Raw genomic sequence first — 27,401 nt, 5'->3', positions numbered from 1 at the left:
ATAACAGGAAGGTTAAGTGGACTACAGCCTTCCCGTTGCTCCTGTTGTCTTATCCCTTTGGCTTCAAATCGTCCTCTGTCACAAAAACAATGGATTTAAAATGTTGTCAACTTTTTGGAACCCTCTAAGTTCGGAGTTGCATTTTCTATAAACATGGACACTACAGTTTTAGTTACAACAGCCATGCCAATTTTGCATATTGCTAATATAAATATTATATCATTTTGTTCTTGTTTTAAATGGGTAAAATACGATTTTACAAACATACTGATGTCAACAAATAATGAGCACACGCAACATGAAAGTGAGAAAGTAAAACTATGAATCCTGTTTTTCTATGTTCTTATATTGTAGTTCTTAAGAAGAAATTAGTTTGGCTAAAAGTCGCATGTGCAAATCAAAGCTTTACAAAAAGAAAAAAAGGAAAAGAAGATTGGACATCAGACTCAAAAATCTGGTCAGTGCATCAGCAGTTTTAACTATGACAAGTTAATCTCTCAAGTAAATCCATTGGCTTGTGCTGAGTTGGCACTGAACTATTGGAGGTACTTAAAGAAAAGCCTGGAGTAAGTAAACAAACTGACCACATATGGATGTTATGTGAATGCTGAGTGTAGATTTCAGGTTTTATGCACAAACTCGGTAGTTTCCTACCTCAGCTTCATTGCAGTGAAGAATGCTGGAGCACAATCCCAAATGTAGCGCCTCTATAGCGTGTGTGCATTCAGAGCAGAATCCTGATTTGGGACGGAACCACTTACATAAAATCTTACCGAAGACACTAAGACTCCAAAAAAGGTATGGAGAGAACCCTTGTATGCTCCCCACAATAACTTGTCTCCATAAAAAAAGTTTTTAAAAAAAAGTCAAAGTATCTGTTTGGAGAAAAAAATATACAGCTCACCCAAACTAAACTGTATTTAGAGGGTTTTTACTAAAATGGTCTGAATTGTGTTTGGATGTCATGTTGGTGTTTTAGGTTGTTTTTTTATTGCTTTGGTCAGTCCTGTCAACATCTGTTTTGAAGTTTTAAAAGCATTTCAGCACCACTTGTGGTTTTCTTTGGTTCAGAAGTTCACAGCTGTTTGTTACTTTTCCCTGCTCTGTCATTTAATTGTTTTTACAGGGGATGTAGTCCAGGTTTAGCAGAGCACACCCAACGCACCGGTCTGACATAAAGATCGGCTACTTTCCCACAGTGTAAACATTCTGTCGACGCTGTCAGGGCGATTTGTCAAAACTTATTAAATTAGAGATTAAAAGACAACCAGCAACCAAACAGCTCACCCTCATCCATTCTAATCAGAGGAAAACTGTTAATTCAACCTTTTTAAAAGGAAACTGGTTATATGAAATCAATTATGAGTTTCAAAAACTGAGGGAACAGTCTTCTCAATTTTAGACAGCTACTCAGTCAACCTTCACATTTATTGGCAAAACTGCCAAAAATGTGTAAAAAAAACAAAACAAAAAAACTTGGAAAAAAAATCAATAAATGTCACACAAAAAAGTTTTAGAAGAATCCTGCCTTTATTTTGAGGACATTTAATTAATGGGGGAAAAAAGCCCATTCAATATGTTAAGACGCCCTTAATCTAACTCCAGATGCTTCTTTTAAATTGTCTGTATTATTTAGTTTGTTTGTTTTTTCCCCTTTAATTGTTTCTCTTTTCATGCTCTGTCTTTGTGAAGCCCTTTGTGATTCATATCTGTAAAATGTGCTTCATAAATAAAATTAACTCACATGCCCCCCAAAATGTGAAAATTAGCTGTGCAATCCACTAAAGTTGAAGTTTATCGCTCAGTGACTCACACATACAATTTTGTCTTGCCAAAAAGAAATTAAATGTCACAAGACAAGATGCCACAGTCAGTTTTTCAATTTGTCTCTCTATTTTCTTGAAACTACTAATTTAATTGAATAAGAGCTTCTCTTTGTGCTCAGACTGTGACAAACATCCTTTATGGATTTCTATTATACAACTACAAATAGCTTTATTAATCAATAAATTATAATGAACAAACAAAAGTTATGAAGGATAAACACCAAAATAAAACAGTGAACAACTGCAAATTAAAACTGTTAATTAATCAATCTGAATTTAAAAGGAAATTTAAAAAAATCCTTAAGTCTTGTGACAGACAAGAGGAAAGATTTTTAAAACTGTATTTTACTCAACTGAATTGCTTCATCACTGTCACCCTTAACATTGATTAAACTTCATGACTGTTCATAAGTTCACAACTACAGCCCTACAAATAACATCGTAGGGATGGATGTACTATTTCTGTCCCACACAGAATATCAAAAACAGCTGCCTACGGCAACGTTTTTCAGTCTTGAAAGCAATCTGCGATGAGGGTCAACTGCTGGTGTTGACTGTGAGACAGCGGAGGTGGACCTGAGTGAGACATCTCCTTCTGCTGCAACCTGCCAGAACCTCGACGGCTCTCAGATCAGCAGAACACAGAGTCTGCAGCCTGCAGCTTGGTCTACTTCTGTCTTTAATGTCTGTGTGGAGGTATGTGTGAGCGCCTGCAGCGGTGTCTATTACAGGCTGCATCATTTAAAACAGGTTCACTTTGTCTGTAACCTTAAAGTGGAGTCTCTGCACCTGGAGAAGCTCTCCTGCATCTTCCTGCGTGCAAATGGAAGGCTGATACCAGCAGAACCTGCAGGTCTAAACAACAGAGCCACTCATATGTTTTTAACCAGCCTTAAAGTACTTTTTGAGTTGGAGAATGAAGGATGATGATGTGCTTGTGTGTGCGTGCGTGTGTGTGTGCGTGTGTGTGTGTGTGTGTGTGTGTGTGGTATCTCTGGTCAGCAGAGAGGGAATGTCTGACCTTATTTATATAACCTTGTCAGAGACATGTAGCGCGTCTCAGGCTTTAAATGCTGAATGAGCATGGATGTGTGCGTGTGTACGTGCGTGCGTGTGTGTGAGGTGGTGGTTTGGTAGCGTGGGAGGAGAAAATAAGAAGGCAGGATGAGAAAGAGGGGAGGAATAAACAGATAAAAGGCTTTCTGTGTTCTCACTTGTCTCTGAAAGCTTGCTCAGTGATCAAACAGGTGTGAAGTGGGAAAAGGGAGGCAGCAGGAAGAGAACGAGTGTTGGGAGACCGCAAAAGAGAAGAGGGAGACGGACAGCCAGAGGAGGGCGGAGGAAGAATCATGCATCTGAACAAGCTTGGATATCAGCACAGAGTTCATTTCTATTGCAATTCTGTTCTAAATGCAAATCTCATAACACAGATTTATTACAAACAGAATGATATATTTTTGGCACCTAGAGGGAAATGGGACATAAACATAAATAACAAATAAATGCTTGCTCATATTAAGTTGTTTGAACTCAACAGCAAAATCAATGCATTTGAATAAGAAACAGTTAATTTGTAAAAATTTCATTTCCTGCTAGAGTCCATTTTTGGTTCTTATTAGTTGTAAAACAATCAACAAATTAAATAAATTATATCCCTACTTGTAGTAAATCTTTACACTCTATTAGTTGTTCTTGTTGAGCTGCATTATTGACACAATTCAGCTTTTTTGGTGAAAGTCTAGTGAATGTTATCAAGATGTACATCCATACTTCTTAATAAACTTGACGATTAATATAACGGTGTCTGTTCCTCAGTGCATTTTGGCCTCTTCCTACCTGAGCAGCCTTTCAGCCCATGTCAATGCAAACTCTTTTAGTGTTTAGTAATTAAACTGTCTTACCAGCTGCACAGACAGCAGCTTCACAAAGTTTTTTGCTTTTATTCTGCCGCCCTTCCTGAGCATTTTATTTGGAAATTCCCATGTTGCCCACATAATTACTGGTACAATCAGTTCCAGGCATTTCAAAACTACTTGTAATTGTTGTATAACCTTTGCTGCCTCTTGGCCATGACCCCCTTGAAAAAGAGATTTTTAATCGCAATGGGACTTTCCTGGTTAAATAAAAAATGCAACCGGAAGGTGGATCAGACAAATCGTCCTCCTGATGCATCAAGTTTAATCAAATTTATCGAGAAAACACGTTGGAGGTTTTGCCAAAGCACAGACACTGGTGTGTCTCTGTTTAGCTTAATGCTATGAATTGAATCAAAAGTTACAAAAGCCATAATATCATCACCTGGTGTTTCACAAATTGTTTATATTTTTAATTCACTTTGAAGTAAGTATTTAAAAAATCAGTAAAACTTTCTTCCTCTCATTATTCTGACAAATAATTTTGATAATCCTAAGTGCTCAAAAACCGGAAAAACAGATTTCATGTCTGATGGTGAAAAACGGTTATGTAAATTTCTGCACATAGATCTGGTTTCAACCGTATATTCGATGGGTAGCAGAGGAAGCTGCAGAAAAATTAACAAGAAAAACAATGACAGAGTCAGCGTCTGGAGCTGAGTTCCTCCATCATTTATTTCCTTGCTGTACATTAACAGACGTGTTCCCGGACGTCTCTGACATGAAACATGACTCTGCTACAAAGGCTCTCTCATCATCGCCGCCAACACACGCTCCAGAAGCAGCAGCTCGACCGTCTTCCTCCACCTCCTCCTCCTCCTCATATCCACCTGATTACGTCAGCCAATCAGAATGCGTGCCCTCTGCCCTTCTGCTTGATCTGCAACCCCCACCTTTCCCGCAGCTCTACCCATCCAGCCATGCTTTCTGCCCGTTTCACAAACTGTGAGGCAGACATTGTAGTATAATCGCTCACAACAAAGAAGAAATATTGTGCTTAAAGAAATCAAAGTAAACTAATACAAACAGTGTTTGCTAATTATTCTCTACGAGTACTTTAATATTTGTTCCACTTAATTTGATGATGCATTGTATGTAATCGTAATTAAAGGACAGTAAGATGCATTGCAGAGAAACAGAGGAAATGGTCAAAAACAAACAGCCAAATGAATACAACAATTTTGATGAAAACCAAACTAAAAAAGCAAAAACAAAAAGACTGAAATTATTCTCCCCAGGAAAAAATAAACTGAAAAATAGAAAAAAAAAAATAAGGCGGTGAGGTGAGTAAGTTGATGTCAACATAATATACTGCAATGTAGATCAGTGACCCAATTTCTCTCTCTCTTCTAGTCCGTTTTTCATGCACTCATTCCCCTCTTCTGGCTCCCAGCGTAATCTCTCTCTCTTTTCCTCTCTCTCTCCCTTTTGCTTTTTCCCTTCTTGTTTTCTCTTTGACACAAAAACAAAAAACACACACAATCACATAAGCTCCACCGCAGATGTGACCATGCAGCAGGAGAGTCCAGTACGCACCTGCCCACCTATGAGGACCCTTAAGTTTTTCTCAGTGACCCTTGTCTTTCTGACTTTTTTGTCTTCTCAGCTGAAGCATATCTGTTCTCTGTTTTTCATCTAGGCTGCAGAATCATGCTCCCAAACGTAAAAAGTAAAAACAACCGTTGCCTCCTTCTGGATTTCCTCACACAAATAAACTGTGTTGTTTGTTTGAGCTTGAACATTTCATTCAGGTGCTGATAAAAGAAATAATTTCTGCTCTCTTGTGCAAGTCATATTCAGTCCAATGAGGTAAATTAATGCGTTAAAAATATCTTCAAAGAAGAAGGACTTCCCACAAACTGAATAACGGCCCTCTCAGTCTTTGTCAAGCAAACATCCATATAAAAGAAAAGATTACCAAATGCAAATTATCATAATTGTAGCGGTTCCTTTCACTGGGATATTTACTTCAGACCTGGACTCATTAAACTTTTGAAAATCTGCAGTTTCCAAAGACCAATTTATGCCTTTTTTTCCCTTTGTGTGCTGCTTCTGGCCTGGATAGATGAGAACATTTTGGACCGTATTTTATGAAATAAACCTTCTGTAGTGTGATGCTGAGTATATTCAGACTACTCTATTATACCCTCTGAGAAGCAGGGCATCATCATGATGGGAGCTCAGACGGTGGGATAAAAATCACAAATTGCATGTGGTTGGTCTAAACAAGTGTGACTCAGATCCAAGAGGTTTTTGAGCTACTTGCGGGGACATTTATCTGACAAAACTGTTTGAAAATACATGTTTACAAGAAAAAAAATCCGTCATTTCAAGTCCTTTTGCTGTGAACTCTTCAGCTTTTTCTTCTCTGGTCTCCACTATTTACATTTTGTTTCCTTGCCAGTCCTTGAATGGGTGTGTTGGCTCCTTCTGCGCAGTCTGACAACCCATCGGCTATCATCTGCTGCTTGAGCTGCTGATTAAAAACCAGTCAATGCTTCAGAGCTTGAGGTGTGGCCAGTGGACATGTAGATGCACAGCAATGATTAAATACGGCAAAACATCACAATCTGCCCCAGAGATGTTTCAAAACTGAAAACCATTTTTAAATGGTGAATGAGAGGAAGAGCTGCCAGAATGTAGCAAATTGTTTCAATAATTTCTTGCATTACTGCTGGTAATCATGACGGAAATGCGGGGCAGTAAAGCTCACATGAGACCAGCAAAAGAAACAATGACAAGAATAGCAGAACTTGTCCATTCATATGCTGTAATGTGCCATCTTAAGTGTACTCTTTATGTCTCCTCCTGAGTGTAAATTATCATAATTTCCTCCATTGCCATGTTTGGTCTTTTTTTTTTTTTTACTTTCCTTTGGGTTCAGAAACTCAGAACTGCCCTCTAGTGGCTGCACTGCCAGATCCACCTCAACTCCAGAATCGCATTGAAAGCATGAGGCCATCGATGCTGGACAAAGTTAGAAATGAACATAAAGTGAGCATAAGTAGAAGTGAGTCAGCTTAAATTATCTCTGCATCAGGAATTTCTACAACTACCGCCGATTCTGATTGGTTAAGATCACTCACACTGCCGATGACATGCAAGTTTTGCATCGTCACATTCAAACGGAGGTTTTCCAGAAAACAGATGCAGAAACGGAAAATTGGGAAAGCAGTGAGTTAAGCCAAACAACAGACTGCAAGTCACTACAAAGGTCACAGGACTCAAGATTCACTCTTTACTGCAGGATCAAACAAAACTTTATAAGAGGGCAAAGTCTTCTGAAGTCTCTTCACTCCTGCACTGCGATACTGAAATAATACCTGAAGGATAGATTTTGGACTTCTTTGAAAGATTTCCAGGCCAGACCAGTTTAACTGTTTCCAGAACTTTGCAGAGCAGGACAAACTGTTAATGTTTATCAGCTGTCCCATTTTCTGTTAGTGCTCACTCTCACCATTTAGATACAAATTATTTCAAAATCAACACATTTGTCACTCTGCGAACAAAGCACATAAAAAATTACTACTTAATGACTTGGCTTCTTTGCACCACACATCCAGACCACAACTTTCTTTATACATTTAGCTTTGACAGCTGCAGCGGAAAATATCTACTGTGAAAAAGGTAATGAGCGAACTGACCGCAGAGCTGAGAAGATATGCGCTCACGGTATATGCGCTTTCTGCAATCTGTACTGCTCTGTACTTGGACTGCAGAGAGCAAAATCCCTGGCAACATTAAGGACTGCTGTCTCTAAACAAGTTCATCTGAGGCTTTAGGAGAGATGCTGGATTAAGTTTCATGATGGGATTAGCTTGTTTTAACTGTATTGCCTTAGAGACCGCATGTGTCGACTGCTCGGAGTTCTGTAAACAGTCATTTATTTGTCAATTTTTAAAAATAATTGATATTACCAAAACAGAACACATTTCTATGTTAACACTAGATAATTCTTTGGATATGCTGGGTGACAGTTCTCCTTTTTTGCATATTTGAGTTTGTTTGGGTTTTAGTATGGTTGCATTTGTTTTGAGGATTCGATCATTTCAACCTAACACATAACAAAACTGTCAAACATCTAAAAACAGAATGAAAAGCAAATAAAAAAAGCAGCACAGGCTAGACAAAGAGGCTTAACTAATAAGCAACGAAAACAGAAAATAATCCATCAATTTGAATTGTATCACAGTGTTTATGTACATAACTCAACTTCTTCCCAAACCCTAATTGATGAGCAGCAGGTATCATAATAAAATCGAGATCTGGTCATATTTCAGCCTAAAAGATGCACTTTCAAAATGTTAGACCTTGCAAATACACATCCTGATTGTCATCATTTCTCCATTAAGAAGTCCGTGAAGCATAATTTAAAACATTTTACTTTAGAGTAAACATTACAGGACCTTTTCTGACACTGCTGCATGCTCAATAAAATGCCAAACATGCGATTGATTTGGTTTGGCTGTGCGTGTTCAACCACAATCATCCTTTTGGCCTGGAAACATCCTGCAATGAGGTCAAGCCAGAGGTCAGCATTGATCACTTATTCCATTGATTACTTTGATTGTGTTTTGCCCCAAAGCAGGAACTTATTTCAGACATTAGACCTGAAAAGACTTGCTAATAATAAGAGGTTGCTGATAATCATGAGCAAAATAGAAATAGAACCAAAGTGAAAAGTAATCAACCCTTGAACTCTAGAACCTGTTGGCAAAATCTCAAAAAGCAAACCATCATGCCCAGATATAAAAACCTTTGAGAGAAACAAGATCACTGATATTAATCAACTTGGAAAGGGATGCAAGTAATTTGTCTTTGGGATTTCAGCAAAGTGAGAGCCACTATCTAGGAAAAAACAAGGACTAATTTTAAACCTGGTGAATATAAAAACTGCTTTGTGGATTTATCTGTGACCTTAAAAAATCGTGTAATGAAGTGAAACCCTGTGTGATAAATAAAGCGACAACAACAAAAAAATGTAGGTGTGCAAAGACATTCCTACAGCACGGTATCTGATTTTACCTCTGGGCATTCACCATGAAGATTTGCTCTGACTAACATCTCTTCGTTGACATGTCAGGATCGTCTGACACGTGGAATATTTCAGTCACTCGCAAACAGCAGCATGTTGCACCGAATGAAATCGAGGCTCATTTTGGCATTTGGCACTAATCTCTGTCCTAAATCCTCATCTGTAGATTACAGGGAATCAAATAAATGACGTCTGTCAGAGGACGACGTGACGACCGGAGGAAGCAACTCTGGGGGGGCAAAAAAAAAAGAAACTGAAGAGCTGTTTCATGTTGTACCAAACAGGTGCAATCATGTCATGTTTTTGTGCGCTCCCTGCTTCTCCCTTCTCCCAAAATGTCAAAAGGCCAACTCATCCCTATGCTGTTTGGCAGGAAAATTATTAAAACCAGCAGGCAGCTGCTGGAGCAATCGTCTTCTGTAATTTTTCTAAGGACTACAACCAAATTTCTGACATCTTAATGTCACACTGATCAGTCACAATTTGGGTGTTCTTTTAAATATGATCAACAGTTCTGAGAATAAATTAAGAGTTGTTTTTTTTTAATCATCTGTTCGCAAAATGCTGTCTTTGTTTTTCTGCAAGTGTCCAAAGTCTCAGTCAGCGTCTCGATTTATCATCAGTCCAACTGTTGTTTTTGTGACTATGATGCCAGAAGAATCGAGAAGCATGTGAGAGATTAACAGAGGCTTACACAATTCCCAAAGGAGTCGAGATCTGGACATGCGAAAATGACGTGTCATGCTTTCTGGACTATTCTTTTCGCAAATTGAGCCCTAAAATTCTACCATCTTGGAATACGTCAAGGCCATAAGAGAGGAAAGAAATCTATTCCTGGAATCTAGTAATGCTAACACAGACAGTTTGCACCTCGCATTCGCATGGAGACGGCATGTTTTGGTGGGATTAAGCTTCAACTGAAAACTCAACCTTTTTGCTAATATGTGTAAGCATGAATAAATGAGATGTTGGGAACAATAACTATTTAACTGCCTCCTTTGCAGTTAAATAGCCATTACCGGCATTGTTTTGTGTATGAGAAACCACATGAACGTTGGCGTTAATTTGTCTTTTTTTTTTTTTTATTTGTCTGAGTCACATTTACCTGACCTTTGGGTGTTTAAGTTCTACCAGGCGGTGAAAATTAATGCGTGAGGTCAATGAAAGAAACACTGAGCTATGGTTTTGTTTTGGGAATCTCAACACTTATATTTAGAGCGTCACTCTTCTGTAATTTGAGGATCAGGATGTTCTTGCCAATTAATGTTCATATTATTGCCACCTACAGAGTCGGAGCTGTAATTTCCGTATTTTCTTAAGGATTTTTCCTTCTGATTCAATCAGGGACATTTTTCCATTGGAGGGGAAAAAAAAACAGTAAAATAAATTGTTGCTGCTTCAGTCTGTTTAAGGAGCCAGCTGGCAGTCTTGTTTTTGGGCACATAAAATTAAACCGAAAAGCTGTGATGGAGTCTCTAAAAAAGATCCAGACATTTCAGAAGCTAAAGGTTAAAAATGTGTAAAATGCATTAAAATGGGTTAGGATTTTAAAGAGTAAACGCTCTAATCTAATTTATATTGAGTTCACTTTCTTCACTGGAAAACAGACCGAGAGTTTCGGGAATAATAACATACATGTGGAAAACATTTCATGCCCATTCACTTTTATGAAGCGGGATCAATGATGCTCTGGGCCAGTTTCCTTGATTTTCAGTAGAAGCAATTATTTCTTTATGTGGTTTGATTTTTCTACACTGAATAAAATTTTCTTTTTTTACTTTTTTTCCTGGTGATATTTTTCAGGTCTTTATGGAGCTGTGGTTTAAGTTTACATCGTTTGAGTAAAATGTACTATTCTCTTGCTTTGCTGTTTCTCGTATTATGCATTGAGAAAATTAAAATGTTCATATGATAATTAAACACTTTGTAAAACATAATTGCCCGTAGCAATAGGCTTCGTGTTTAAAATGAGGGAGTGGCTAAAGACTTGGACACCACTGTCATATTGTAATTTTAAAAAGTTAAAATTTTTGTTGTTATGCTATCATTTCCATAAAAATAACAGATTTACTTTAATAAAGTTTCCGGAGCTACCACAAATACGAGTATATATGCAAAATAAAGATTTGAATTATGTCTTCATGATAAAGTTTTTTCTTCCCCTTTTTGTTTCATTTACAACATCTAGACAAAAAGATATCTTCTTATTATATCTGAATCTTAGGAACAAGATGTCTAACTGAGGAAACTCTGGTACTTCTCTCTACTGGGAACAATGGTTTGGTCTTTGTGTTTCCAGTTAACCATCTGCCTGCTGGCTCATCATTCCCATGGAACCAGAGAGGACAACAATGCACTGACGCCGGCCTCCATCATTAGTCAGAGAAGAGATCAACACAATCCAAGGCGAACTGGAACACAAGGCCTCTACGGCGTGGGCAGCAATGCGTCGGGACGGTCGCAGACGGCTGCTGGAGGTCTTCGCCACAGCGGCCGAGCGTTTCTGAGGGATGTTGCACATCGGTCAGGTGCAACAAACATTTGCATCTGCGGGGCGCAGATGCAAAGGCAGAGAGCGCAAACACGTTTCACAGCTGACTTGTTGAGCTTGAATATTAACTGTTAGTTAAGATTTGAGCAATTACTCCTGGTGAAATTCCAGTGAGAATGTAGTTTTTGACTCCAATCCTTGTATTTCAAGGCCTCTATACTAAGCAAACATCTGCACTGCAGTGGCATAAACTCACATATACACAACAACTCTCCAAATTCTCCTCCTCGTCTTTACATTTTTTGCCTGCTCAGTTCTTTAAGTCATTAACTTGCATCCTCCTATCTTTCAGTCTCTCCCCAGTTTTCCTCCACTCTCTCCCCCTGCGGTTTCTGTCACTTGTTCACAGACGAGTGGCCATTACATCGCCATGACCTAAATGTGTCACTTCCCTCCCACTACAGTTCTTTCCCTTTCTTCCTCTCACCCTCCCCCCCACGCTCTTCATATATATTCCTTCCTGTCCATCTGGACGTCTCGGTTTTTCTGCCTTACTTGTACATGTCTTAAGAAGTGTAAAGTGCTCCTTAACCAGTTTTACCATATCTGACCTTTTCTTAATATCTTTGTCTCTTGGCTGTATAAGCATCCCATCTTCCTTTGATCCATTAATCCCACTTTGACAGTAAATTATCTGCATTTCTGGACGAAAAACCTCCAGTGATTACTGACCGTACGGAGAGGATAGACTCTTTGTCTCATCCCGCATCAGCCTGCCTGCCCTCAATTCCCTCTGGTCTCCTCATCAATCACAGAAGTGCATCAGAGCGACAGCAGTATTGATCAAGAGGCTCCGCGACTCAGGAAAAGACACGGAGGAAAACTGACGGGGCGGGGGGGTTGGTCCAACAGCTGACTGACTGCGAGCGCGGCTCTTTGGACACCTGAATTCAAATGAGCTCACCTCGCACAAAGACAGTTAGAAGGCAATGTCACAACACGTCAAGGCTGAATTACCCATGAGGAGAAGGAGCACCTTGTGGGAACAGGAGGTCTTTGTCACATGTCTGCTTCCACTCCAGGCAACATTTATCACAACAACAAGACTTTCAAGACCATTTATTCCATTAGGAAATGACAGCGTGGAAAACCGTTAAGCTCAGAGCTACAAGAGTGGAAAAACCACTTTATTAACGTCTTCCTAAAGGTGTCATACGTCTTGAAATTACACACAATTTATTGTGTTACAACCACAGATGCAGTATTATGAGACCAACGTAAAGTAGCACGTAAATGTGAAGTGAAAGAAAAGCCATGCTTCTACAGACAGAGTGGCATTTCCTCTGTTCTTAATATAAAAAAATAATCTTGGCAGGAAAGCTTGTGAAAACAATTTTGAGTGAAATGTACATTTTCTCACATTTCAGTCCGGCAACAGAAAGCGGAATCAGCCACAATTAGCGGCGCTTAAAGCGATGGCAAAGACGGAGACAAGAAATCAGCCTCAAAATCCAGAACTGAGCACCTTCAGATCAGCAAAGTTTAAGAGACTGAGATGATGTCAGAATGTGGTTTAGAGGGAGTGAGGATCTTTTGGTGTAGGAATGTTCAGCTTTTATGCTTCCGCACTTTTATAAGGCCAAGGAATTTTTACAACAGCAAATGGGCTGCGTTGATAAAAATGCCCAACGAGAAACTCGTGCTGGAAAGAATGCAGCGAGATCTTGTGAAACTATCAAATTGTGTGAATATCGCATCTGTCTTTTTATTTGCTGTGGAGACATGATTGGTTATTATTGATCTGAAAATATAAAAATAAAAGCCTACATCCTTTTCTCCAAAGATGAACTAAAACATGATATTTATATTACTGTTATTGCCACTTGTAGCCTTTAAAGCAATAATAGTTGCTTTAAATAATAATAGTTAGGAGTTTTTGTCTTGCTGCACCATGAGCAGGATGCAGCTTATGTTTTGGAACAGAAGCTGGCTGAGCTTCATGCACATCTTTGCCAGAAGATCCTTCATTTGCAGAAAGCCGTGAACTTGTCTCGGAAGATTTTACAACAAAGTGACCTGCTGTTTTTGCCCGAAGCACCGACCTTCACCCAGCAGAGACTCCGACACGAAGATTTTAATAATTGCAAACCAATTTCACTCTGAACACAAAAGGATCTCCAGGCTTTGCTGAGGTTCTTCAGAGAATTGCTTGTTTCCAGTCTGTGAGTTTTCCCAGTCAGTAATTAACCTCACCACAGGCCTCTGAACTCACCCAAGCAGGCAGATCCGTTGACGTTTGGCTCATATCCTTTGTCACAGACACATCCTCCGACGGGGACCATCCACTCGCCCTCAGCGTTGCAGTGCATGCGAGGGGGCGTCCCGCCCTGCGCTCTGCTGTGGGGGACGCAGCTCCCTATCACGGGAACCAGAGCGGTGGGCTCTGCACCGGAGGGAGTTGCTGGGTAGGACGCTAAGTGGAGGCTTGTGGTTGGACAACGCCGGTAGAAGATGGACACCCCCATGAGGGAAACGCAAGCTCCACTGTCCACAATTGCCAAGACAAACCTGAAACCAAGGTCGCGTGTAGAGACAGGAATGTTAAAGACTGTTTTTTTACAAAGGAAGCACAAGATAGAGAAAACAAGGCATCATTGATTACCCGGCACGTGTGAGAGGAGCAAAGCTTCGTGTTTTAACGTTTATGCGACTGTATCGATTGGGTTGGTACTGGTGAGGTGAACTGGGCTCCACTTTGGAGAAGCTCTTATCAGCAGCAATGGTGTCGATCTTCACCCAGCCCTCCCTCGACTCTTTATCGCTGCTAGATGGCTGTAGAGGCAGAGAGGACAACGCATTTGATCACTGTTAGTTATGAGACACTTGAACCATTGACTCGGAGGGAGATATTGGTCATGTTCCTGCCAAATATAATCTCAGCTTAATGGAAGAGTAAAACAGAGAAAGTCATTTTTGAAAGATGGCCATAAAAAATCCTGTTAGCAGTTTGCTATTGATAGGGAAACAGAAAGCAGATGGAGCAAGGTGCTATAAAACCCTTAGTGAGGTGAGGAACTAACAAGTTCTTCTAAGTAATTGCTCAATACGGCTGAATACCAATGCACACCTCACTTTTAAATCATATAGAAAAGAACTTGGAAACTGTATTTCCCTTACGCTGCACTTTGCAGCAACGCACTGCTTTGTGTCACATAAAATGTAATAAAAATGAAACCAAGAATCAGAATACATTTATTCTAGCTATAGCTAGACAAAGAAGCACGATTTATCTTAGCATATTCATGCTTTTAACTAATATTTTATAATGTAATTTATGTTTTAGTCCTTGCTTGGACTTTCAGAGAGGTGCCTCTTGTAGCTATTTTCTGAGTTTCTGCTCTTTGCTCTTTGAATTGTATTTTTTAAAAAGCATTTCTATTCCTTGAGGAGTAAAATGTTTGTATACACCAAACCTTCATGGCTGCCCAGCTAAAGATGCATCGATCAATCAGCCAGAGAGGTAGCTTTCCCTCTGATCAGTGATCGCAGGCCAATAAATATTTTCTGTTTATGAAGACATCATCTCGCAGACTGAGTTTAACCAAAGTCAAATAAATAAGGACATATACTTTGAGTCATAAATATGCGTGACCATTTCTCTGTTAGATTTAAAACCTGCAGAAATTCTTTCTCCAAGTATTATTGTCGTCAGGAAAAAGAAAATCTGAATCGGTGAAACTCTAATGACCTCAAAGAAAAATGAAAAACAGCCTCTGATCTCAGTCATTTTGGTTTGCACTGCATTCAAAGGCCTGATTTTACGTCTTAAAGATTATTATTATTATCCTCATGTCGTAGGAATGACGTGACGTTTAAGGTGAAAGCTGAAAGACTGTAAATGTTAAAAATTGTTGCCCGTGTGTCCGGTTTAAAGAAACCACTAATCCCAGCAGCTTTTTCTACAGTAATCAGAGTGATTATGCAATCAGTCATTGTCAGACGACAATGAAAGGGCTGTCGCTTTAATGTTAACAGCGATGAATCACTAATGATGACTTTAATAATTCTGTCTGGAGGTGCTTTGCCCCAAGCAGTGACTAAAACAATACCTGTTTAAATCGGCTGTGGCCAGACTCTACTTAATCAGGAAGTCATTTGGGCCTTGCAGTGGGCATTCAGGGATTAACAGCTTTGGGTACAACACACAACATGCACAAGAGTTTTGTAAGTTTACTGTTAAACTTAGTTTTGTCACTACAAAGTACAGGCACTTAATACCCAGACAGATTTGGAAATCAACAACTTAACATCCCAAACTTAAACACTCTTCTAATAATTAACGGTTTCAGATAACTAACTAGAAAAGGGAGTGCTGAGCTCTCCGACGGTGTGGAGGAAACGTTGGGGGTCCTGTGACTGCATTGCCTTTGTCGTAAAGTCAAATGGATCACAGATTTGGTAGCACCGGCACACAGATGGTCACATGCCAGGCCCCCCTGAGGGCTGGGATACAAAGCGACTCACTCACGATGGCTCTACTCCCTCCCTCTGGGTCCCATCCTAGACAAGCCAAGCCGTGCAAACTAAATCATTTGCTTGCAGGCATGTGCGCAAAATTAGGACCAAATTAGGCCAATTCTTCTGGGTGCTACATTTAATTAATCATTGAATGTATTTAGCAAACTTCAAATGCCTTAAAATGTACACATTTAGATGTTTTTTTTCCCCTCTCAGTTCTGACACCACTCCATGCTTTTGGGTTTAAGCCTTTTATTTTTAATGGACCTGGAAGACAGTGACATCTATGCACCACCATGCTGCTCTGCTCTGACATGCCTCCTGAAATATAGCCGCGGTTATTTCCCCTTAGGCTGAGAATCCGGAGGTTTATCTGTGAAGACATCATCGCTGTGTGAGCACTGAGCAACGCGCGCCCTTCTACACATGCGCCTCACAAAGGTCAAGGCAGTGTGTGGTGATGGCCAGCTGATAAATGCATCGCCTGGTCATACCATCACAGCAGTCAGGATGAAGGACAAGACAAGTCCAGAAAAAGAAACCTCTCTCTTTCCTTTATTTTCTCCTCAATTAAAAAAAAAAAAATGAGGAGAAACAGATGCAGACTCATCACTATCCATGAGGAAACAACAGAGCAGTGAGAGTCCTTTGAATCAGCACCACTTTCAAACTCAGATTGTCATGAAATGATAAATTACACAAACTGGATTTGGGAATATCCTAATGATGTGTATGTTCATCATTCCAGTGTATCAGAATAACTTATTTGTTTTTCACTTAGGAAGTATCCTAAATATTTCCTTAAGGAATTGTTTGCTATAAAAAAATGCTTACTACTATTTTTTATATATATATATTTTTTAGAAATGACAGGTAATAATTCTGAACAGCTGCTTGGAGCCACAACTTCCACAGTTATTTCACTAAGACCTAAAAAATTAAATACAGCAGGTTATAAAATAATTCACACATCATTGCACTTTCTCACTTTTTGTCCAAAACCCACAAACCTCAATATATTCTGTGGAGATTTTACATGACAGACCAACACAGAGTTCTCCATGTTTATGGAGAGACCATAGACACGTGATCTTTATTTATTTTTTGTTTGTCTTTTTACAATTACAAAACCTGTCTCCTGCCCTGAATCAGCACTTTGTGGAGTCCTTTTGACCTTTTGCTGTAACAACTGTAAGTCTCTCATGTTTCATCTCTGCCAGCTTTTCACATGTAGAGATTAAAGTTTTTATCAGTTCAAATCCAGTCAGGCTGAATGGGAAGCATCTACCAAGAGCATTTTCCATGTTTCACTTCATATTCTCAGGTTGATTTAGCTCTGGACTTTGACTGAGCCATTCAGCACTTATGCGAACCATTACATTGCTGCTTCTCACTTTGCTCTTTCCACTCTTACAGAAGATCCAGATTTGTGGGTTGAATGACTTGTCTGCAGATTTTGCCACCGGAGGTGCGGCTCTGTGCAGCTCTTGCTGAGCCTCAAATGCTCTTCTTTCAGATGACGGATTCCACATTATTCCTTGAGATGTTTAAATCTTGGCATATTATTTTGTAACACAGCTTCACAACTTTCTGCTTAAGCTGCTCCTTTGTCTCCAAACCTCTGATTTCTTCATAGAACAGCTGCACTTATACTGGGATTAAATCACACACAATAATGTGATTTCATGAACAACATGATTTTTCTGGCATTTGGTTGTATGATTTTCACTGAGAAGAGTGTCAGCATAGAGGGGCCTGAATATAAATCACTTTCAGATTTTTATCCATAATACAACTGACATTCATGTATCATTTTCACTACCACGTCACAACTATGCACCGTTTGGGCAAGACCATTTAAAACAGTAAAGATGGCTGCTGTAACGTGACCAAATGTTGAAAAGTTTATCAGGCGAGATTTTTTTTTTGCATGACATTATGAATAAAAACATTATTTCTCTGTGCTGGGCATGTCATAGTTTTAATCTGTTGTTCTCCTTTCTAAAATATTGACAGTTTTAATCAAATTTTTTTGATATATTTCAATATGTGAAAGAATCTGCAAACCAAGTTCTGAAGTCTCAAAGGGAAACTAACCCAAAAGCCAAAACTGTGCCATCTCCTTCTGGTGTGTGTGAAGAGATTTTATTCTGATAAGAGGTGATGGGCGTATAAAACTGCATCTGTGGTTAGACTAAGCTGATGCAGCATTGTTTTTGAAAAATTCTTTGCTTTCTGTTCTTGTATTTTTCTTGTTTTGTGACATCATCCAACAAAGACAAAAGCCAGAGCTGAAAAAAACACCAAGAGGCGTTTAAAGTTACTATCCAGCACACAGCCATTGAAAATGGCCTTTGCCACCTATCAGGCAAATTTAAATGACACGTTTTTTTCCTCATCAACAAACAGCATTTAGACGTGTGCTTTAGAAGCAGTGTAAAACGCCAGTGCAGAGCAAAACCAGGCATGGATGTTTCCAATAGAAACAAAACCAAATGACCTGTGTCCCGGTCATCCAGGACACAGGTTTTAAATACTCTCTCCAAATTCCTGACCTCTAATTGAGGTTAATGTTATCTGGAACATGGCGTTCCTTACCACTTCGACACTCAGTGTGAGAGTTTCCAGACAAACTAGAATGACAAAATATACAAATGTTGCACTGTTAGATCTCACCTCTGGCGTCCAGGTTTTCATTAACTCCGCCTGCGAGTCGGCCTGCTTGTAGTAGAGGGTGAGGGTTTCCCGACAGGTGGGCGACGGCGTCCGCAGACTGGCACAGTCGCGCACAGAGAAGCGCAACGTCACAAACATCCGCGGAGCCGACTGACGGAGGAGAAAAGGTGTTGCCAGCCAGCTGTCCTGCTGGCGGGAATTCTGATTGACATTGCAGACCTCAAAGGTCCGTATGAGCTTCCCCCGGTCATCCAGGACACTGACCTCGTCCCACTGAGGGAGACAGAGACCACACAGGGAGGTGAGCAGGAGGCAAGAGAGATAAGTCAGATTAGTATCCTACGTCAGTTTTAGTTTCCGATCTGCAGGAACTATTATAAAGATTTGTTTTGTTCCTTACGGCACAAAACAAATCTGTTCTGAATCCACAGATGAAAAGCATATTTATCACAATCATTCCAAAAGTAGGCCATGTCTGTGTCCACACACTCTAGCCTTTCCTCTGTCTAATTAATCATGATTATCAAACCCAGTAATTAAACCACTTGGGTCCTTCATTTAGTGCCTGGAACACGCTTTAAGTGTTGAAGATAAAAACTAATGACCAAGAGATAACCTAATTAATTTCTGCATGTTCCCCCTTGAGGTAAATCCATGAGATAATTTCAGCTTTAAATGTTTCGGTTCTGCAGTTTTCTCTTTATGTTCCAACACAGGTGCATTAAATATTGCTTGTTTTGCAAAAAGCACCTGGAATTAATGAAATTTATCCAGCAGCCCTATGTTCAGCAGAGCTCTGAGATATCAGCTCAGATAATTAGTTTAATTAATTCAACACTTGCAAACCAAAGTCAGGCATAAGAAGCAGCTGATAAACCTTTACTGTAGTAAAATTTAAGGTCAAGAGAAAAAAAATGCAACAACAAACACATCTGCTCCAGGTGTTGTGTTGAGTTATGTTTTCTGTGTAGAGTAGAGGGAATAGATCTAAATGAGGAGCAGAATTTAGCACAACACCAGGGTTTAGAGACCACATTTATACTGTTGAATAATGTGGAATATTCCCGCCTGCAGTTTCTGCTTCATTACTGTAAATAATTACCTATTTGTCATTAAATGATGTTTATACATAGTTGCAATGTATAGATCTTTAAATCTATGTTGTTTTATATCTACAGGGCAAACAAAAAAAAATACACTTCAATTAAAATCTGGTTTTAAACGTGCTAATATATCAATTCAGTATTCCTTTGACTTTTTGTTTGTTTGCCTGTTAAATATTATATTAATTTGAAAATGTAAAATCTCATCCAGGGTTTGATCTTCTAGATGAAATAACGTTTAGATTGAACCCAGGGCGTTTAGATTTTTCAGAAACACTTCATTCCTTTCTCTGCTACCTGTGACATTTCCACAGACGTGTGCAGCGTCTTTTATATCTCTGCGTCCTTCCTCCTCTGGGTTGGTCGCGCAGAAGATAAAAGCTTTGTTACAATGATGTCATCTGGTGGTTTGTGGATTTCAACTGTGCAACCTCAACGTTGACGTTTCAGCTGTCCATAAATTTTTTATGGTTCTCTGACATTATGGAAATTGTTCCCTAAGGAAACAGTAATTAGACCCACAGCATGACTCATGCTGTGTGTTTCAGGTCTTTTAGCTGAGGAGATGTTTTAATGCAATAGGATGAAACAGCTTGAAACTAAACAAATATTTAATTATCAAAAAAGGCACTTTAAGCGGCATTTGCAGTTTTGCGAATTTAGTCGTTGTAATTGAATAAGTGTGTGCATTATGTTAAACACAGTCACATCCATCACAAGTGTAGCAAATCTACAAAGCTCATGTAAATAAAATTATATCTAAAGCTAAATTAAATTTTGATATTGCTACAACCCATCAAAGCTCTTCAAATGGGTTTTAACTGGTTTTGTTTTGGGGCAGAGATAAGAAAAGCCAGGCCAAAAGCACAAGTCACATCTGCATTCAAATCCAAAATAACTAAGAAATTAAAGCATGGAAAAAGTTTACGGAATAAACCCTCGTTATTGAACTGCACTCAAAACAAGCTGTTATTGTTTTTCTGACTGAATTAACTAATCAACTCAAGTTAGATGGCTGGTTGTTATCTCACAAGCCCGTTTTATACTGCAGTTGGAAAACATCATGTGATGTGTTGGCCTGGGCTGAATTGAATTTGTGTAATACAAGTTCAGTCGTTCACGTGAAGGATGGAGCCAGCTTGTGCTTAGAAGAATCTCCTTTCATTCATCCATCTTCTGCTTTTAGTACATTATTTGCATATTCTGGGCACAGAGTAATAAATTAACAGAAATGCTTAATGGCTCATTTTCATTTCATATCAACACCGCGGCCTTTGAGGAACGCCAATCATTTGATAAAACTACCAATTAACAAACTTAAAATAATCCCAAATAGCTTTCTTTGTATTCGATGAGTACTTCTTGATACTAAATAATATTGAACAACTTTTCACATGTCTATAATTTAACACTATGCAGATAAAAGCTGCTGTGATTTGATTGATAAAATAACATTTAAGCAGAAAACTGCTATTTTGAAAGATTTATGTATGTTCTGTTTTCTTCTCCTGATCCACATGTGTGTTACGGTTTTTATATTGTTGATGTTTGAAGCATGTTTCTGTTGTTTATTTATGTTCGCTGGGTCTCATATTTCAGTTCAATTATCGGTTCGAACTATTGCTAGAGCAGGACATTCCTCTGTGTTAGTTCGTTAGCACATTCTTGTGTTTTCATATTTGTGCATTTAAATTTGTTTGTCACAAATTTAAATGACAACCCAAAAAAAACTCTTAAACTAAATTTAAGAATTTTTTTCTCTTAAATTTAGTTTATTTGAGCCTTATTTCAGTTGCTCTGAGGTAATTAGTCGCTCTCCTTCAGTTTCCCAGCTTGCATTTTGCTGCACTTGTTGCTCATCGCTTCTGATTAGTTAAGAGTTTCTTCTTGTTATCATTGATCCTCCATAATCCTCCATTAATATTCAGTGTGCCAACTTGTTATTTCAGAATTATAGTAGAAAAAAACATGTTTTCTGCCCCACCATCAAGAATATAAATGTCTGGAATTTGCTAATAGTGAAGGTTTTTGAAGCAAAACTGGACATTTTGAGCATATGTATCTTTTTAAAAATGTCCCTTTTTAACATCAAACAGCACTGGTTGCTTAAAACAACAGATAAAAATGTGAAAAATCCATTCTAATAGGCTCCCATCAATCTTACTGTAAAGCACAACAGAGAATCTGTCATGCCGTGGGCCTGTCATATTTTATTCAAAGTGCAAAGTGACTTTGTTAAAGTGCACAGCATTACACATTCTGTGAAATACTGGGACATTTTAAGTCTCTGCCAGAAATCCTAAAGCTGGTCGTCATTTTTTCTTTCAGCAGGATAACGATCCAAAATGTGGATTAACACAGAAGTAGACAATCAGAAACAAATCTGTACTTGTCATGGCCAGCTCAGCCTTTAGACGCAAGCCCTGCAGAGAATATTTGAGGTGACTGAGGAGAAGAGCGAATAAGAGACGACCTGAATGATCTAAAGAGATCGTGAGGAGAGGAATGATCAAAGATTTCTCTCTCTTTATGCTCCAACCTTGTGAAAACTTGAGTTTGCAAACTGAGAGGAATGCTTACAATTGCAGATGGCACTATACCCGCACACAAACACACAATTAAATTAAAATTGAGTCCAGTTATAAAAACTAGCATTTATAATAACTGGGACACACTTTTCACAGAACCAAAAAAAAAAACAAAAAACAAAACTGCGAATCCCAGAAAAAGGCAGCAAAACTACCAAATGTGTGTGTGGATGTGTGTATGTTTTCATTTCACACACACACATCTTTCCTTTCCACATCCCAGCTTTTCTTTTGCATTCTCCTGCTGAAAACTGGAGTTATGGAGTGTTGTTGGTGATTCCAAATATCAAGCTGACATCTTGACAGCTGCACCGCTGAGAAGCATGACTCCCATTTACACACACACACACACACACACACACCCGCACACACACACACGCACGCACACGCACGCTCCCTAATGTGCCGCTCCCTCACATGTTCATCAGCTGTGGCCCACATACCTTAAGAAACGAGGTGACAACATAAGCAGAAACATGTGACGTTAACTTTTGGCTTTGGATTTTTCTGTGAAACTACATGAGGTGCATCCTGGTTTCCTTTATGCTCCAGGGGAAACTTTTATAAACAATAAACATTTCAGAGTGCTGTCTCCATACCTGTAAATTTCCTGAATGTACACAATATTAGAAGTTTTTTTTTTTTTTTGTAGATAATAAAATTATCCAAAAGCATTAATTTACCCATAGCCTTCCATCTCATTCGTTTTCAATGTGCCTAATACTTTAGTGAATCAGAGGCATGATGCCAAAAAGGAATGAAATACAATCACCATATTCCCAAAAATGTTTCTTTTTATATTAATGGATAACAACAGAGAAGATAATGCAAGCGATTTTCAAAATGAATCCTCCCTCAGTATAAAGGACAGAGCAACAAGGACACCTATGAAAAGACGTGTTGATGTTGAATTTATTTGAAAGGAGAAATTCTCTTCATGCCCACGGTTACGGTGAGGGACATGGAATCAGAGACAAGATTCAATGTCAACAGAACGAAATACTGAAAATCAGGCAAAGTTTTGCTGTTTTCCAACACATTTTGAACAATTTGCTATAATTATATGATACTGATACGTATGATGGAAATAATTTTGTGCTGCTATTTGAGTCTGGAGCTGCCTTTTTCTGATCCTTTAGCATTGTCTGGATTTGTGTACCTGTGACAGGTGAAGAAAGAATCAGTGACAGGTGAAGAAAGAATCAGGTTTTGTTTTACTTCAGCAGAATACACACTTAGATTGAAGTGAACTCAGAGAGGAACTCGGTTAGACTCTCCAAAATGCAAATCTACATGCGGGTCTTGGGCTTACCAGTTACAGCGTTCACTCCCTTCAGGGATGAAAAGACTCTGATTTTAGGTTCGTGTGGCCCAGAGGGACAAGCTGGACCTTTTCTGGTTTAATTCAAAAGAATTATGTATTAGGCCCTGATCATCATTATTCCCCCTGCAACAGTGGAAAGAAGACAAAAGGTCCAACTGCCAACAGGGGCGCATTTCATGCGTGATTCATGGTTCTGTACGTGTTACTCCATCTTGGCTCGCTTAGGTCTGTTTCACTGTGGTTCTGACAGTCAGTGGGGAGGAAAATCTTCATAGCATCACACATCAGAGAGTGATTTGGTATTTGGACCAGCTGGAATAATGATATGATCAGTGAGCACATAAAAAGCGTCTGAGGCGCTGTCGGTCTAATGGAGTGAAAGGACAGAAATGTCTTTCCAAGGCTCTGACTCACTTCTTTAGACCAGGCAACAAGGCCAAATTGGAACCAGGAAACAACAGAGAGTAAACGGTCGGGTGGATGGATGCAGATGAGGAAAGTGGAGAAAAATGTGTAAGCTGAAAATTGAGGACCGGTGTGAAGTTTTAAGGGTTTGCATTTAAATATAGTAGTAGTTATGCAGTAAAACACTGATGCGCCGTGGCTTTAAATTATGGCTATGAGAAAGTGTTTTCTCCTACACAGATTTATTGTGTTTCAGCTTTATGGCCACACTTAAATGTTGCAGATCATGGAGCTAATTTTAAAATCAGATAACCTGAGTAGTTCCTGAATAGTGATTTGATTTTATGAGTGGAAAAATTACATCTGAACCAATTTGTCTCAGTGGCAAACGTGACCTTGAAACGAATAGCTGGTTGAGCCTCACTCACTAGCGGTCAGATCATTGTCTTGCTGTGGTTAACAGGGCAGTATGATGTGCTTTCCAGGCACATAGGGTCATTTTATAGCACAATGAAGTATCCTACCTTCAAACAGAATAAAAATCCTGTATTTATCAAACATAATTTTTAAGAAATTTGACTTAGCAATGCCTTTATAGTATGTTGTTTACAAACAGTTCTTGAGTCTGTTGAACTGAGAAGTAGTTTGTATAAGTTCAGCAGTTGTTTTTCAGATATGGGTTAGTTTTATACCACAAGGTTTTGTCCACAGAACAGCTTAGCTCTCCTGAACATACTGTTTTCGCTCAGACTCTTTCCTCCTGGTAAAAACTCCTGCTTAACTGAGACATGATAAAACTGGCAATGTTTAAGATGTTGCTCAGGATTTTCTTATGATGTCATTTGACCAGGTTGGTTTGCCTACATCATTACAGATCCTCTTTCACATTTTTTTTTTTAAGTTAATCGTCATTTAAAAATTAATTTTGTGTTTTTATTAGCAAAAAAATATCCAAAAACAAATTAAATTAATATTTTTAACAGGTATACGGAGCAGAGTCTGCTTTATTACTACAAGAGATTGCACGCGAAAACACAGCTTTCTGGGTTTTTTGTGACTTTAAACGCCTTCCTCGTCCACTTCCCTCTCGCCCTTCCAGTCCTTTTTTCTCTTTTGCCTTGTCTGATTTCCCTCCTTTGTAAAAAAAAAAGAAAAAAAAAGCGACGAATTGGGGAGGAGGGTGGATGAGTCGTTGGAAAAGTTACAGACAAAAAGAGGAACACTCATCTTTGTGATTTAATTTGAAGTGAAATGTCGGAGGGCCGTGGAAGCTCTCCAGTGACAGAGGACAGGGAGGGGCAGGGCCTCTGACACGACACACACACACTTGGGATTGTACACACAAGTGAAGATGCATATTTACTACATTTATTTATGCAAAACTAAAATGCACAACGAGCAGAGAGTGAAAATAACTGGAGCAAAAGAAGGCAACCAAATGAGAAAAGTTTCCACTCTTTTGGGTTTGAAAGATAAAAAAGAGGCTCAAGATGATTGTGGGAGGACAGATAAAAAAGAGCAACGGAGGAAAGAGTTGAACACATGGGGAGAAAGTCAGAAGTAAGAGTGCAGAAAGAAGGAGCAGGAATGGCTGCAGTAACTGATATCCATGGAGCCTAAAGCGAAAGAAAAGCTGGGATGTGAAAAGAAAGAGGAGAACTGGGTTAAAAAGAACACAGTCAGACACGCACACACTCCATCACTGCTCCTCGGCTCCTCTCATGGTCTGTCTTTCTACTTTTCTCAGCTCGATGCCCCCAGGTCAAATAACCATATCTTCATCTCAGCAGCACTCGTCATCCAGGGACCGCGGAAGAAAAGAAAAAGGAAAACTCAAGCTCATCCCCGGACTTACTTCCTCTCTCTTCCACACACACACACACACACTGTCCCTCCTATTAGCAGCTGCCATCACGGTTCACAACTTCCTAACGCAGACGAGGCCCTGTTTAATCAAACATCATGTTCAATTATGTCCCAGCGCTGGAAGACAGAACGGGACGCCGCCGCCAGAAGGTAGAGTTACTGTAGAAGAAGATAAAAGGATGACGGTGGTGCGTCTGCCTGCCAGATGTTGGTTAAATTCTGCTCTGCTTTACAATCGAACCTTTCTAATCACTTTCAGCGACGTCCTAGTGTGGTTTGGTGCCGTTAATATAATATCTGAACATCTCCACACAGTCTGCTTTCAGGTCTCCTTAAAATGAAAATTTCACTCACAAGCGTCAAAGCACCAGAACAATGTATAAGTCTAATTATGAGCCATATTAGATCTGAGCCATAATCACTCACAGATGAATGAATTTAACTGACCCAGGAGTTGACCCTCGCACAGTCACGCAAGCACACACATAGCGAGCAGAAACCGCCCTCCAAACTCGCACACACACCCTCAAGGTGGCCGAATGACATTATAAGGCCTCGCAAGAGTATTTATAATAATAACAATGACCTCTACTTTACCAGATAAAACCTTGTTGAGATCTACAATCTCTTTAACAAAAGGGGGCCTGGCAAAATAACAGCACCATTCAACAGTACCAACATTTACATTCAACCAGAGAAGCAGATTCATTTAGCCTCAAAAGCTTCAGAGCTTCAGGGAAAATAATAAAATCAACTAGTGAAAAGCATGACAGTCAACAGTGGATGAAGTTTTTTATTTTTTATTATGTTTCTTGTTACATCTAGTTATAACCACAGACCTCAGTGTATTTTATTGGATGTTTTATGTGACAGACCGACACAAAGGCATCTGTAGTTGCCAAGTGAAAAACAATATGCGATAGTAGAGCTGCAGGAAGTGAGAAAAGCATGTAATGTGTGATGAAATAGTAAATGTGATAATGTGTCCTCGCATATAAACAAGTCATTAAGGCGTCAACGTGTTTCTGCTTTAAGCTCACAAAAAGCATAGTCCTCTGTGTGTATTGTAAGAAAAGCTAATTGTGTTTAATATTTTGATCTCCAGGCTTTATTGCAAAAGTTGCTCCTGGTCAGCATCTCACTGCAAAAACACAAAATCTTACCAATTCATTTCTGGTTAAATTATCTTAGCACACTAAAAATAAGACCAAACTAACTCATAGGTAACTTTTTGTTTAGAATCAATAATTTATTAATTTTGATGAAAATGTACAAGTTCCATTGGTAGATTATTTCGCTTATAATAAGACATTTTTCTCATGGCATGAGTAAAATTATCTGTCAGTGGAACTGATACATTTCTATCAAATTTATTGACTTAAAACAAGCTCTTATATCTAGTTAATAAGTTAGTTGTAACCTAGTTTTGTCATTTTTCAAGTGTGCTAATATTTTAACTAGAAATCAGACTAAAATTAGTTGTAATTGTTTTTGCAGTGCGGCTTTATTTTCACATTGGAACAATTTGGACCAATAATCTGCTGCTTCACACTTTCACTGGCTGTTGCTGAGCTTGTTCACAGTTTGGTGGGTAATCAGTTCTCCTGAATGTGTCTAGATATGCTTCTAGAAGTTAAAACATGTTTGGCTGACATC

General features: G+C 39.0%; 1 protein-coding gene across 2 annotated transcripts in view; it reads right to left on the bottom strand.

Annotated features, from left to right (window-relative positions):
* ephb6 (eph receptor B6) overlaps positions 1–27,401 on the bottom strand; it is a 57,094-nt gene that overhangs the window by 9,797 nt on the left and 19,896 nt on the right. For both annotated transcript variants that reach the window (XM_055047582.1, XM_055047583.1), the window contains exons 3-5: positions 18,460–18,732; positions 13,928–14,097; positions 13,538–13,833 (exon numbers count right to left, since the gene is read on the bottom strand). In XM_055047582.1, the coding sequence (XP_054903557.1) occupies positions 13,538–13,833; positions 13,928–14,097; positions 18,460–18,732 (739 nt within the window). The remainder of the gene's footprint in view (positions 1–13,537; positions 13,834–13,927; positions 14,098–18,459; positions 18,733–27,401) is intronic.

The sequence above is a fragment of the Poeciliopsis prolifica genome, unplaced genomic scaffold (genome assembly GCF_027474105.1).
Source record: "Poeciliopsis prolifica strain line A6 unplaced genomic scaffold, Auburn_PproV2 SCAFFOLD026, whole genome shotgun sequence".
NCBI classification, from domain to species: Eukaryota; Metazoa; Chordata; class Actinopteri; order Cyprinodontiformes; family Poeciliidae; genus Poeciliopsis; species Poeciliopsis prolifica.
Note: the sequence above shows the minus strand (reverse complement) of the source record. Positions and strands in the feature narration are given on the sequence as shown.